This window comes from Silene latifolia, chromosome 1 (genome assembly GCF_048544455.1).
Source record: "Silene latifolia isolate original U9 population chromosome 1, ASM4854445v1, whole genome shotgun sequence".
Taxonomy (NCBI): Eukaryota; Viridiplantae; Streptophyta; class Magnoliopsida; order Caryophyllales; family Caryophyllaceae; genus Silene; species Silene latifolia.
Window position 1 is genome coordinate 171,272,473 of NC_133526.1, and position 14,684 is coordinate 171,287,156.

A 14,684-nucleotide genomic window follows, 5' to 3' on the forward strand; every position below is an offset into this window, starting at 1 on the left:
ATAGAAATAAAGAGCTTTTACACGATTATACATTTTCATAATATTTACTCATATATATCAAGAACTGTTGGACATATATAGAAATGAGTGACTCGGAAGTAAAAAAAGCCGACATAAAAAAAATCTGGGTATTAAAATCTTGATTTGGCCAATACTAAATTTGGTTCATCAGCCCAACAATTTAGTGTGGATGACCCGTCCAAGTTAATGAGCTACAAACCCTTATGTGGCCATACTCCATAGTGTTCCGCTCATTCATTCACATTCGCTCGTCTTTCAACTTCTCATATGCGTAACTTTCTTCCTTACTACCTAATTACCACTTATATATTTACTCTCCCCATTCTCAATTACTATACAGAAAAAATTAATCCATCTTTACGTGAACAACACCGACATGTTATATGATGTGATAAAATTTAAGAATTCCATCTATTTGAGGATGTTTGATAAAATTATCATCTATCTTTTTCGATTTTTATTTTTTTCGTAGCATTTGCTCATGAGATTTTGTACTCCATTTTAGAGCAATTATATTTGCAATTGATAATTCATTGTTAAAATATTAATAATAAATTATTTGCGTTTCCCACTTCTGTAGCTTTTAATAGTTAGATTTATCACATGCATTTTATTAAAATTATTCATTCAAGTATTTGAATCTTTTTTTTTTCAACCTTATTTTTTCATGTATTATGAATGTGATGATTTGATTTTGGAAAAATAGAAAATTTATCCTATTAATAACAGATTAATCGGTTTATTAATTTGGTTGTAAAAATTGATTTAACCACTTATATGTTATATCATGTATCGAATTCCTATTATATGATGTGATTGTTAAGATAAAATTATTTCATCATCAAATCAGAGTTGATCACATTTGTTATATCACATTTATTTGGAGTAAAAAAATTGAATCTTTTGAGTTTTTTTCTTTTTTTTTTTTTTTTTTTAGGTGGAATGTGAAGATATATTAATATATAAAAGAGTGCATATACATTACAAGGCTTATAGGACAAAATAAGACCACCTACAACATAATATATCAATCATGATACATGGACCCACTTAAAAAATAAAATTTTGCTGAAAACGAGTGGGCCATTGTCGAGCTAAATAGCGTTGCTTGACAGTTCTTGAACTTCCGCACAACCGATCCGGGAGTTTTTAACCAATGCTCAAGACGACATAAGTTCCTGCACTGCCATATAGAGTAGAAAACAGCAGCCACTGCAGCAAACACAATGTGTTTTTTTAATAAAGATCTGCACCTCCACTGAATACACCAGTGAATGATATCCTGCCCAGGAAGAGAAACATGAAGCCAGTCCTTTAAAAGTTGCCAAAGAAGAGACACTAAAAGGACATTGATAGAACAGTGCATATGCGTCTCATCCTCAAGCTTACAAATTTCACAAATCCCATCATTGACAACTCCAAACGCCTCGAAGCCTTGTCTTTAGTAAGTAATCTCGCCTAGCACACAACCAAACAATGAAGGAGTGCTTAGGTAGATTAAATCTGTTCCAAACCAAAGGATACCATTCAACCTTAGCCATTGATCCTTGAAGCCACCGATAACCAAAGCATTGATAGTATAAAACACCGAGCAGAGAGCCCAATTATTATGCACATAACCAGCTTTCAGAATGTTCTTCACTTTACAAATCATCCTCCAAGTCCAACTAGTATTTTGGCTAGGCTCATAATGCTTCCAATCCTCACCCTTCATATAGATGTGATTCACCCACCTAATCCATAGATGATCACTTTTACAAGCTAACCACCAAGTATATTTTCCTATCATAGCCAAGTTCCACTTCCTACTATTGACCACCCCCAATCCTCCATGCTTCTTAGCAGTACAAACAGACTCCCATGATACAGCAGGAGTTCTGCCATACTTATCAGAAGCAGACCACAGAAAGTTCCTACATATAGTGGTGATCCTATCAATAACAGTAGCAGGAATAACAAAAATGCGAGACCAGTACACATGAAGTTGTGAAAGCACACTCTGCACCAACACCAATCTACCCGGTGTAGCTCAACTTCCTAGCCCCCACCTCGAATCCTAGCAACCACCTTTTCCACCAACCTAGTGCAGTCCCCTATAGCCATACATTTGTATGAGATAGAATCCCTGTATCTAAATGGAAACTGACCAGCTTTGAAACCAGAGATCCTCAAAACATAATCAATCTCAGCTTGACTAACACCATTAAAATAGATATTGGACTTATCACAATTCATTTCAAGACCAGAAACACTAGAAAAGGTTACAAAAGCCTTCAGTAACACTTTAATAGATCCCCTATCCCCTCTACAGAACATGAGCAAATCATCCGCAAAACATAGATGATCGAGCTTCATAGTTCTACAAGAAGAGGTGAAAATTGAAGTCCAACTTATCAGTGACCACATCAAGGATCCTACTCAAATATTCCATACAAATGGTAAAAATCAAAGGAGACATAGGATCACCCTGTCTAATACCCCTTTTCCCCTGAAAGTAGCCAAAACTGGAACCATTAAGAGAAATAGTAAACCAAGGGGATGAAACACACACCATTATCCAAGTGACCATCTGAGGAGGAAATCTAAGGGCTATTAACATCTGCTCAATAAACTTCCACTCAATAGAATCATAAGCTTTCTTAAGATCAATTTTCATAATGCATCTAGGGGAACAGGTTTTCCTATTGTAAAGTCCGACTAAGTCCCGACAAATAAGGATATTATCCACTATCTCCTCCCTTTGATAAAAGCACTTTGGTTTGGACCGATAATCTCGGGGAGAACCTTAGCCAACCTATTGCAAATCACCTTAGAAATAGTCTTATAAATGACATTGCAACAAAGCTATGGGCCTAAAATCAAGCAACACTTATAGGTCTCTCTTTCTTGGGAATAAGAGTCAAGGTAGTGGAGTTAATTTGTTTGAAGCTTACCGTAATCAAAAACTCCTTCACGGCTTTAACAATGTCGAACCCACAATATTATAAGCATCCTTGAAAAATTGAGAAGAATAACCATCAGGACCTGGCGCCTTGTTAGCAGGAATAGAAAACAAGGCCTCTTTAATTTCCTCATGAGATACTGGGCTAATCAAATCCCTAGATTGAGCCAAACTCACCACCTTCCCATGCCTAACAGTAGGATAATGCACATCCCCAACATGTTTACTAGACCCCAGTAGCTGGATATAATAATCCTGAAAAGCCTTTTCAATCCCATCAAAGGTAGTATGAGTAATACCCTGAAGGTCCTGGATGCACAGGACCCTGTTATGAAGACGTCTAGCTTTGATAAGACTATGAAAATATTGAGAATTGTCATCTCCATCACACAACCAATGAGCCTTAGCTTTCTGACTAAGGAAACTTTTCCAAGCTGCATCCAAGTCCCTATAAGCAATTGCAGCTTCCTTAACAGCCACCTGAAGAAGAGTATCAGTGGGAGATTGATGAAGCTGTTTTTGCAAATCAAATAACTGGAGCTGAGCAACCTTGGCAGCAGTTTCAACATTAGAATAACTATTCTTATTCAACTCTTTCAAGGGTGTTTTGAGCTTTGAGTTTCTTAGCAAACGGAACATAGTAAATCCCTCAACCGAGTCTCCCGGATATCTTTAACAATTGTGTGAAGTTGGCATCCTTTCCCCACATATTGAAAAACTTAAAACTACCTTTCCTCTTAGCACAAGTTGGCCAGAGAGTAATTGTGCATGGGCAGTGATCATAGAGGCCCTCAGGGTGAAAAGTAATGTCAGCCTCAGAGAATTGAGCTAACCACTCATCGTTGATTAGCACTCTATCAATCCTACTAAACACCATATCCCCAGCATCATGTTTATTATTCCAAGTGAAAAAGGCCCCCTGAGCAGGAGCATCCATTAACCCGCAAGTGGCCACACACTCCTGAAACCCCTTTAACTCAGCAACAGTAATTTCAGACCCTATCCTCTCATCCATGGCCAACACATTATTAAAATCTCCCATGACCAGCCATGGTCCAGAAACCACAGCAGCCATAAGATTAAGAGAATCCCAGAGAGGAGCTCTCTCAGCAACCCTATTGAAGCCATACACTACTGATAACCACCATTTAACACCAGTAGGTAAGAAAGTAACCCTAGAATGCATAACCTGAGCATGACTACTTACCAGCTCAACTTTATAATTCATAGGGTCCCAAACAATCCAGATTCTGCCCCCTTCATGATCATCAATATTGTTAAGCATGGACCAGTTCATCCCTAAGCCCGAATGTACTTTATTGATAGCATGTCTTCTAACTCTAGTTTCAAGAATACCAAAAAGTCCTACATTATTCGCTTGCAAAAATCTTCTAACATCGATTGCTTATTCATACTATTAAATCCCCTCACATTCCAAAACCCAATGCTACCCATTTTCAATAGTTAACTCAGGACCTTCCTTTCCAGGTTCACAAACCTCTCTTATCTGAATAGAGCGTTCAACTACTTCTTAAATGTCCTTCTATGACTACCAAACCCTATCCCCCCGCCTTGTCATCCGAGTGATGATACTAGCGGTGAGAACACTGATCGGAAAGGCATAGGAGTTACAAACACCCCCGGTCCAAAGTGTTCCTTTCAACAGTTCTAGTCTTCTCCTGGCTTACTAGCTACCACAGAAAGTCGATTCCCGGCCTTAGGGACTTCAGAACAACCTTCTTAGGTACCCACATCTTGCGTTTCGAGGTTGAACTTTCTGTTTCTTCCTACAATCACGTCCAAGATGCCCCATAGCCTTACACTCAGTGCAGATGGTGGGTTTCCACTCATAATGAACAATTTGTCTATGAGGGTTTCCCAATTCATCCTGAAACTCCACGACATCAGGTAACTCTTCCCCAACAGTGACCTCAACCATAATTCGAGCGTATCCCAAGAAAGTTTTTAATTGAGTATTGCTGTCACACCGTAGGGGAGTACCCACTAGGTTAGCTATCTTCTTAAGAGCATTTCCCGTAATTTTAATGGGAGACCATAAAATCTCGATCCAAATAGGAACCACATCAATAGCTTCCTAATCAATTTAGAAGACGGAGTCCATTCCTTGATAACCACAGGTTTGTTATCAAAGAACAGGACCCGCTGCGTTAACCCTAATCTTAGTGGCTTGGTTTTAAACCTAACCATAAAGATGCCATTAGAATGGAAAGCAACGTTTTCAGCCTCAGGCCAAACACGTTTAACAAAGCCATCTAACACCTTCCATGGCGGGTTCGCACCCAACACATAGCAATAAACCGCCGTTGACCAATAATCCAATTCACTCTTAACATCGGATTCGGTAAGTTTCGGTGCTACTTACCCTAGATGTTGATGAAGAATCGAGCCTTGGCGACTTATCCTTGCTCGAAACTTCCTCCCAATCCTCCTCGTAATCCTCCTCCAAAATAGACTCCATGACCTCATTGATTGTAAGGACGGATAAGAGAGGACGGTTCTGAGTTTGCACCGCATCGTCATCAATATCCCGATCATCTTTGAGAAATCACACGATATCGAGACCCATAACTATTATTACTTGATGTATTATTACTATTATTTTTTTGATTTTTAGTGTTTTTGGTATTATTATTTGCTATTACTCTAATTAATCTACTAGATTTAGGGAAATTTTTCCTTTGTCTAGCCATTGCTAATAAGAAAAGAAGAACCCTAAATCACTTTCTCTCTCTAACATTTTCTCCTTATGTTTTTGGTGACTTGTTTTGAGTTTTTTTCCATCTAGATATATATTAAAATCCGGGCCTATGTTAATTTTATGTATAAGGATGTATGACGATATGAATTTGCTTGTGTACATTTTAATTTTATATGTCAAGGTATTCAAGAGGTCGATTTTTTTGGAATTGTAATTTATTATTATTAATTTGTCGTCGTTTAATATAAGATTTAATATAAGATTTTTTGTGCAAATTTCTATTTTTTTTCTATTTTATTTTTACTGTAAGATTGAATGTACTTAATTTTTTTTTATCATAAGCTTTTTTAACATATGAATATATGGATGTATATGAAGTTTATGTAATATTGTAATCTATTTTTTTTTGAAAGGAGTAATATTGTAATCTAATCTAAAATGTGAAATGGAAAGCAAAAATTAAATCACTTCAAGTCCTCAATCCCACGTTCTAATTAGCTTTGAATAATTAATTTCTTTTTCCTCAAAATGAGGAACCAATTTTTTTGGTAAGAAAAAACCCATCTTTTATACTATGTAGATTATTCACCAATAAAATTCACATTATGAAATAAAAAGTTTTAAATCGCTATATAGATTTATCGAAAAGGGAATATCAAAAGAATTTGTTAGTAAAACAGTAAAATCTAATTGAATTATTAGCTCAATGACATACAGTAACATATTACTCAATGCTCAACATGCATGTACACCCAACAAACCATATCCCGATTCTCCGATGTAGGGAAAGAGTAAAACCCCTTTACAACCATCCTATAATCTCTATGTTATAGCTTATACGAGTAGTCGAGTACCCCTTGCGCCGTCACATTTTTTTTTATATAACTTTATGTACAAGAAAATTGTATGATGTACCCATATGTATAAGACAGTATAAGAGTTAACTATCTCGGATCTAGTCCAAGTTTACAGATCTCTTCCGGCGGGGGAGTATCCCAATGGGCTGCTCTCCTCTTCATCTCCTTAAAATCCTTCACACATTGCTTCACATTCAATGACACAACTCTCTTCCTGGATCGGGCCAACCTGTATCCGACAGCATCATCGAAAAGGTTTTCCCAGCCCACTTCCCACGCCCGAGTGGCATTGCAAAGTTCAAGTGACCCATTTCTCCAAGGAGTCCAACTCCATCCTCTAGACAGCCCGTTCATCACATCAGCCACACACTCGCCTACGCAGACTGGTTTGCACGGCCGGCACTTAGCCCCATTCAGTGGACCCTGGCTCGAAATAGCTGCAACTTGCACACCAAAATGGGTTGGCGGGAATGAGTAGGTCCGGTCAGTCACGATACAGAATGGTTGAGGCGGTGTCCGGTATGGGATACCATGGGCTGTGAGTTGGGCCTTGAATGCGGTCTCTGAGTTCAAGTTGGTGTAGTTCAAGTTGTCTAAGTAGGGAACTAGTGACAGGCGGGCGAGAGCGACCTTCGAAGTATTGTAGTCCCCGACCCCAAACCGATCATTAAGCCCGCCAAATGTGGACCCTGGAGGAACCACATAGTGACCTGGGACAAAGCTACTGGGGTGTAGAGGAGCTGACCAATAACCGTCAACACGGGTGCGGACTATCCAGTCATATGTAAACCCTTGCTCTTTCTGGTAGGCGTCAATCATTGTCAGGCACCCTTCCACCAGACTGAAGTATTGCAATAGCCCCTACAGATTTCCAATAATCGACAATAAGTTAGCGCAAACTCTGCCAACTAATAAATTAATTATTCTGCCGGGTTGTTTGGACTGGAAAACATTAAGTCAGAAGCATTATTTATAAGTAATCACACCAACTACTTTATATATTGACATTTCATTTCACCAGATCAAAAGCTATAATTGATTGCCATTAGAAACCCTCAAACACCTAATTTCGTGGTCCCAAAAATAATGAATAGATAGATGATCTGTTGTACCAAATTATGAAAAGCGTTTTGTAGATCTAATCATGTGATCTCCAACAGACTTGAACTTTTCTCGTATTTGTTAGTACTACTGACCAGAACGATGCCTAGCTCACCCTACCTTTGAAAAGGAAGAGTGTAAAGTTCTGGCTCCACACATTCATTTGAGAAAAAAACCATAGAATTTACGGGTATGTGCCAGAACATATAATTTACAATGCTAGTTGGATAATATAAACCAACTTCCCAAAAGAAGTTAGGTTGATACTATTTATCCTAACATTTGTATTTATTTGATTTGCATCAACTTTGTTGAATTACTCAACGGAGTGTACGTAGATTGCTGAGTGGAAGAATGGCTTCATATGCCGGTTTCTATCTTCAAATATTTAGTCATTTTTCAGCATCCAGAACTACAATAGATATATATTCTCATTTTTTTTAGCATTTTTGAGGAAAAAAAGTTTCAAAGATGCCTACTCACTATCTAATATCTATTGGTAAATTCTACACCGACGATATTCACCTAAGGGTTGGGGGGTTTAGGACCTAAGAGTAATCAGAACAATGGTGAAAATTTTATGCGAACTAAATTCAGTTAGAAAACATGAATTTCAGGAACTCTAGTTTGTCTAGACCGTAATTTGATATTTTACCCAAGATATTACCGAATTGCACCTCAATGCAACTTAACCACTATTGTGATACATACAGTGATAGAGGGCGGAAGAACATTATTCTAATTATTCACTTCTTTACGTGATTGAATTTGGAGTTGAAGTTGACATTATTTCAGAGCATTTTTCAGAAACTGGAAGCGTCTCATAACAAAGGCGACTTTAGTCATCCTTGCATGGTTTCCATGATTTCTTAAATGAACATACGACACAAGACATAATTACTTGTAAGGCCCATAAAAGTTCATGATCTATCCATACAAATTATACAACAAGCTCGGTTAACAGTAAAGACAAGACAAGTCAAAACAAGTCATGTTACTTCTTAGAGTTAGGTCAACAAGGGTCAAGTCAAATTACAAGTTGAGTCAACAAATTTTGGATCCGGTCATGATGCTGAGTATGGCACAATCAAGCACCTTCTAGTCAACCAACAACATTGAAAGCAACACCGTGGGTGTGGGACCGAGATGGGAGTAGAGCACATAGTGGCCAATATTAATGAGCTTCATAGTTCAAACCAGAGCAAAACGGAGTATGGTCTACCTTAAAATGAGGTTAAAGTTGGCTACTTTCAAAGCAGGCAAATCCTTAGTTCTAAAGAACAGAGCAATATGTGGCTTGGAGACTGGCGTGAGTAAAAGCCTCCGTATTAAACCCATATATCGAAATATAGAACCATTTAATAAGTCTAATAGACATGTCACCAATATGTTTCATATTTTTGCATATTGTATCTACGCCCACGGTAACTAGATTTGAACGACAACATTGATACGGGGATTTCATGAAGCTGACCAATAACATAAACTCTTATGGTAACTGGAGCTGGTGAAATAACCAAGGAAAGTTTGTTGAATTCATTCAACCGCATCAACCTCTGAATCATCTCTCAAGGCTCGAGATATTTATCCCATTACAGAGATATTTCAGTCTTTATAACCTCAAAATGCAGAGTCTTTCTTTTGCACGTATAATATCGATTGCTGATGGGTAATTGGGTATCTTAGAATAACTAGTGCTAACCAGCAACCGCTCACCAACTCATTACCTACATTTACGATTTTAATACTCTAAGCTACCTAAACCTAACCTAATCCAGTATGTTACTTGCAAGCTAACAACTACTCCAAATTTACCGAGAAAAAAAGATGAGACGAAACAAGTGATTCAACCAACAAAATTTCTAGGCGTATTGCAATATTTGACTATTTTCACACGAACAGCGAAATTCTGCTTCTCTTTGTAGAAGCAGAACCAGTAGACCAAGTCCAAAGCATTTACACTTGCATTGACTTGCAATCTACAGAAAATACGTCAACATAATAATTATCAAATTATATTTTCTTTAATAACACGATTAACAACACGCTCTAAATCCGGTCACTTTCGTTCAACCAACACCGTCAATATACTCATTTCTTCAATCAACATCCTCAATTACTCTAATTCTGCTTCAAAACTGTCTAGTTCATCTCTTTTAGAAAAATCATGTTAGATTATGCCTTGAATCGATTTGAGCTAACGCATTATTAGTGAACCACGTAAATCTGAGAGTAATTTATTTGCACATCAGTTACAACAAATCCGAACATAAATTATTTATTTAATAATGCAATTCACTAATGAGCCATTAGTAACCTATTAATAAACAGCGGGGTGCAATCATACCAAGGCTAATGGATAATAGACCCTCAATCATTAAATGAACCACCTAACATACGAATTTAGTACTGAATTCAAATTTTCAAAGGCGAAAAAAAAACGGCAATAAAAACAAACCTGAATACCATTAGGAGAATTAGCAGCAGTAAGAACCCGAACCTCCGGGTCACTCTCAGCAATCAGTTCGGGTTTAAAAACTCGAACCGAGGTAACCCTAGGAGCAGACCTCAGCAAAGAGAGCTTAAACGAGTTAGAATCAAGCGGCGAGTTTAGAAACAAGTCCGAGTTAGGGAACTTAGTGAGGATCCGGTCGACGATAGATGGACCAGTAAGCTCGAACCGGCGAGCCCCACCAACAAGGCAGACAGCGATCTTGGACCGGGTCAACTCGGATTGACGCCAAGTAGACCCGGGCGAGTTGGAGCGGAAGAAGGCGGTGGTGGCGGCGGAAGAGAAGTAGAGAAGGAGGAGAGAGAGTGAAGAGAAGAGTAGGAGGATAAGGCGCCAGTCGAGATCAGATACCCACCGCGTAATTAGCGCCGCCGTGTGAGGCGTCGGATGCGGTGGCGGCATTTTCGTGGATTTTTTTAGTTCTTGTGGTTTACTCATTTGGGTGCTAGTTTGTGAGTGATTTGTGAAAAGTATATGTGAAAGTTAGAGGATTATGTGAGAAGTGTGTTATGAAAGTGCGTTTTTGGGATTTGCTTTGGACTTTGGAGTTGGATAGTGAAGGTGAAGTGTGTAATCTGATTAAGGTTGAGGTCTCTGTAGATAGAGACTTTATCATCGAACATTTTTTTTTAATAATTAACTAGTGTAGTTCCCGTGCTATAGCACGGTACTTTTTAGATTTATTTTATAAAGAGATATTATCAATTAAATTATTTGCATAAATGAAGTTTACTTTTAATTTAATGTTATAATCTACTAAATATAATATTAATAAGAGGTTGAAAAAAAAAGTTTACTATCATAAGAAGACATTTTAAGTTAAGTTATTTTTTACTATTAAAAATCACACAATAATTTTATACCGTTACATGCAACTAATGTATGACAATAATACCACAATTATTAAGTTAGTTGTATAATTTTATTAAAAAGCGTATTGACCTTTAAACGAAAAGCAGTAAAAACTATTCCTCGCGTCGAAAAAGACAATTTACGAATTATTAAAATAATGTTTTTACTTTTTTATTTCTAATAGAAAATACATAAGTGTTTTTACATCCTTCAAAAAATAGTCCATATTACTAAGACAAAAATTTACATAATAAATAATGATGATTTCTTACAAAAGAGGTAACATATAAATATAATATAAATTTAAATTTATACGAAATCAAGTTCACTCATCTAGCTTATAATATAACATGTAAAGTCCAAAATTATGGGCTATTAATAACTTTTACTTTGATAGATGAGATAGAAAAAGTGGGCTACGTATAAGGTCCACAATTTACAATCCATCAAATCTTGTTGTGTTAGTAGTATCCAGAGAAATAGGTCCAATCAAGAAGTTTCTTTAGGCGGGAAAATTAAGAGAATTTTTATTCTCTTAGTAGTAGGGGGATGGGGCGAAATGCTGCCTGTCAAACGGGTCGGGTTCCGGGTTGGGTCAGAATATTGGTCGGTCCGAGTATGTCTCGGGTTAGAATACAGGACGGGTCGGATTAAGGTCATAATTCGGGTCGGAAAATAGTTTCTAACGCCTTTTTTTAACGATTTTTTTAATCCAAAAATATATTTTTAAAAAAGTAAAACTTATTTAAAATTAATATTTTAATCATATTCAATGTTTAGATTAATTATATTGACATAATTATAAAAATAAGTTTTTTAATAATTATTTTATTATTAAATGTTATAAAAGCAATACAGTATAAAATTGATTTCGTAACTGTATTTGTAATTTTAATAAAATTCGTAATCTACCTTTACCTCAACATGTCGACCCGTTCGGGTCGAACGGGTCACCGGGTCGAAATTTTCGGGTCTTGGCCCTGAAAAACGGGTCGAGTTGAGTCGATTTTTGGGATCGGGTCAGAATTTGACGGGTCTAGTCGAAAAGTAACCCAGGACCTGCTGGCAGTGGCAGTTTATTATTTATGTAAAGATGAGACGAGTAATTTCGTCTCAGCGTACTTCTTCTCGTGTGGGCATTGTTCCTTTATGAGACATGACGTCTGGCACGGGATCCGCTTGGCTTCCGGACCCAGTACGTCTGGGCGTGTCCTGGTACCTATTTGTGGTTGTCGCTATGTCTGGGCGTGTCCCGGTACCGTGGTGGTTGTGGGTAGGTCTGAGCGAATCCCGGTACCGAAGTGGTGGTTGTTTGATAGCGGTTCATTCATGTTATAGTCACATTGCATACTCACACACTTTGAGTTGTGTCGCACTTTATTTGTTTATTAAAACTGGCGTTTGTGTGTCTGTGTAATTATCACACATTTCCGGGGTGGCCTGTGTCGATTCATATGATATTTGCGATCATATGGGGAGCAGGTTAAGCACAGGTTTTTCTTGTTGACGTGATCGGGATTTGGGTCGCGCCTTGACTCGAAGTCGAGTAGCATAGCATAGATGACATAGATAGTAGTCGACTTGTAATTTGTATAATTCACTTTATTCATTAGTTTATGTTGTAATAACTAAACTTGTTATTTATTTAATGAAGTTTCTTAATTGTAATTCCGATTTTACTGCCTCGAAAAACCGAGATGGTAACATCTCCCAATTATACCTTTGACGGGTAAGAAGGGGGTGTTACAAAGTGGTATCAGAGCGACGATTTTGGAACCTAAACCAATAAATCAAAATGAATCTAGGAGTGTCTAATAAAATGAACCCGACATGAATACAATAGGAGGTCGGTTTTGGGTGAGTAGGATCTCTCATTTCAAAACTAGATCCTATTGTTTTGGTTGGTCACTACGTGGGTGGTTATGAGTCGGGAAACGTGAAGTGAAATGTTGCATGCACTACTACAGATACAGTCTATAACAACGAGTAAAAATCATTGTAAAAAGAAAAAGTGGGCGTTGTTAAAGCGGCCGTTGTAAAAGGTATTTACAACGGTTAGGTTATTTACTTAAACCGTTGTCGAAAGTATTCACCACGGTTAAAAGTCGTTGTTGTTGCGTGTAAGCCGTTGTGGAAAGTGTTTCAAAAAGTTGGTGGGAATAATATAACAACGGTTGTCTAATGAATAACCGTTGTTGTAACTTTCCCTCCAAAATTGTGAAGACTTTTAACAACGGGTATATGCTAAATACCCGTTGTTGAAATTTGTAGTAACAACGGTTCTTCGTTTAAAACCCGTTGTTGTAACTTTCCCTGAAGACTTTTAACAACGGTTCTTCGTTTTAAACCTGTTGTTGAATATTATGCGCGGGTATTTGTGAAAGGTATTTACAACGATTCCTATTTTAAAACTTGTTGTTGAATATTATGGCAGGTATTTGTGAAGGGTATTCACAACGGGTTTTTTTTAGTAACCGTTTTTATTACAAACTCCTAATGTTTTTAAAAATTAAATTTGTTTCATGCCATTCAAAAACCTGCATATATCAAGCAGACACCATATATAAAGACAAAGATAAATCACATTTGGGTTCATCGAACTCAATAGATTCAATTCAACCACAACAAAGAAGATATATATATATATATATATATATATATATATATATATATATATATATATATATATATATATATATATATATATATATATATATATATATATATATATATATATACTTACAAGGAGTTAAATTTACATGAACTAATCATTCCCTAACTTCAACAAAAAATTTACTAATAAAGTCGATCTAGGCTCGAGTATCATGCATTTAGCCTTGATTGCTATGTTCTAAGACGTATTTGCCCAACATGTCCCTTACCTCGTCTATATCTAAACTTTTATCTCTTTGAAGCTCTTGTGACGGGTTGATTACATACTGCGGAAAAAACAAAGACAAGACATTATTGTAACAACATCAAATCTCGCATAGCAACATCATGGTATAGCGAAAAACAAGACAACATCAGCTCTAATTTAAAAAAAGTAATAAACACATTATTAAATTACTAACCGTTTCTGGAATAAGGATATATCTTCGCGTAATAATCTCCAACATGAACCGACAAACGTAGTATCCACATTATATGTTATCCGGCTGGCGAGGGACCTATTATTACATAAAAACAAACAGACGAGAGAAGGCTCACATCAGAATAATCTTGAAGTTTAGGTATTGTATTAGTATTAAACACAGATTTTTGCACTTAAGGTATTGTATTTGAGCATGTACCCCTGTTATCGTAATAAAAGTAGGGCCATCATCAGAATCTTTCGTGGGTTGATCCAGCTCGTTTGCTCTTTTCTTCTCAAATGCCTTTTTTTTTAAAAAAAAAAAAAAAGGAGGCAGAAACTCATTTTTTTAGAGGCAAAATTGAGGTTTTTGCTATAAATAAAAATTGAAAATGTTATTATAAATAAACCAGTATTATAAACTTACTTAATAATCAAGCGCTTAAAAGTCTCGCTTGGTGGATTATGTATAGAGTCCAACCAAAATACTTTCTTCTTTGTCGGCATGATGGCTGCTAGCACCCAATGAGTCCTACATCAAGAGACACATCATCATTATTAACAAGTACATATATTAGTTATGAAAATGCAATTGTAGGGGGAAACGT

General features: G+C 36.8%; 3 protein-coding genes across 3 annotated transcripts; all 3 read right to left on the bottom strand.

Annotated features, from left to right (window-relative positions):
- Positions 1–1,170: 1,170 nt before the first annotated feature.
- Positions 1,171–2,677, bottom strand: LOC141587495 (uncharacterized). Its single transcript, XM_074408980.1, has 6 exons — positions 2,573–2,677; positions 2,412–2,509; positions 2,089–2,326; positions 1,546–2,020; positions 1,275–1,303; positions 1,171–1,233 (listed from the first exon to the last, which is right to left on the bottom strand). The coding sequence occupies exons 1-6, from the start codon at positions 2,675–2,677 to the stop codon at positions 1,171–1,173; spliced, it is 1,008 nt and encodes a 335-aa protein (XP_074265081.1).
- A 934-nt stretch (positions 2,678–3,611) lies between these two features.
- Positions 3,612–5,441, bottom strand: LOC141587507 (uncharacterized). Its single transcript, XM_074408990.1, has 4 exons — positions 5,346–5,441; positions 5,168–5,242; positions 4,699–5,057; positions 3,612–4,302 (listed from the first exon to the last, which is right to left on the bottom strand). Exons 1-4 carry the CDS (start codon positions 5,439–5,441, stop codon positions 3,612–3,614), a joined length of 1,221 nt encoding a protein of 406 aa, XP_074265091.1.
- A 914-nt stretch (positions 5,442–6,355) lies between these two features.
- On the bottom strand, positions 6,356–10,722 carry LOC141611563 (uncharacterized). Its single transcript, XM_074430143.1, has 2 exons — positions 10,098–10,722; positions 6,356–7,399 (listed from the first exon to the last, which is right to left on the bottom strand). The coding sequence occupies exons 1-2, from the start codon at positions 10,587–10,589 to the stop codon at positions 6,626–6,628; spliced, it is 1,266 nt and encodes a 421-aa protein (XP_074286244.1). The 5' UTR covers positions 10,590–10,722; the 3' UTR covers positions 6,356–6,625.
- Positions 10,723–14,684: the final 3,962 nt, after the last annotated feature.

Coding starts and splice junctions, on each gene's coding strand:
- LOC141587507 (XM_074408990.1), bottom strand. CDS start 5,441: ATGGAGTCTATTTTGGAGGAGGATTACGAGGAGGATTGGGAGGAAGTT. Junction 5,058..5,167: donor ATTCTAATGGCATCTTTATG/GTTAGGTTTAAA, acceptor TAAATTGATTAG/GAAGCTATTGATGTGGTTCC. Junction 4,303..4,698: donor AGATGTGGGTACCTAAGAAG/GTTGTTCTGAAG, acceptor TCTTGAAACTAG/AGTTAGAAGACATGCTATCA.
- LOC141611563 (XM_074430143.1), bottom strand. CDS start 10,589: ATGAGTAAACCACAAGAACTAAAAAAATCCACGAAAATGCCGCCACCG. Junction 7,400..10,097: donor ATTCTCCTAATGGTATTCAG/GTTTGTTTTTAT, acceptor GGAAATCTGTAG/GGGCTATTGCAATACTTCAG.
- LOC141587495 (XM_074408980.1), bottom strand. CDS start 2,677: ATGAAAATTGATCTTAAGAAAGCTTATGATTCTATTGAGTGGAAGTTT. Junction 2,327..2,411: donor CTTGATGTGGTCACTGATAA/GTTGGACTTCAA, acceptor CATGTTCTGTAG/AGGGGATAGGGGATCTATTA. Junction 1,234..1,274: donor CACTGGTGTATTCAGTGGAG/GTGCAGATCTTT, acceptor TGTTTGCTGCAG/TGGCTGCTGTTTTCTACTCT.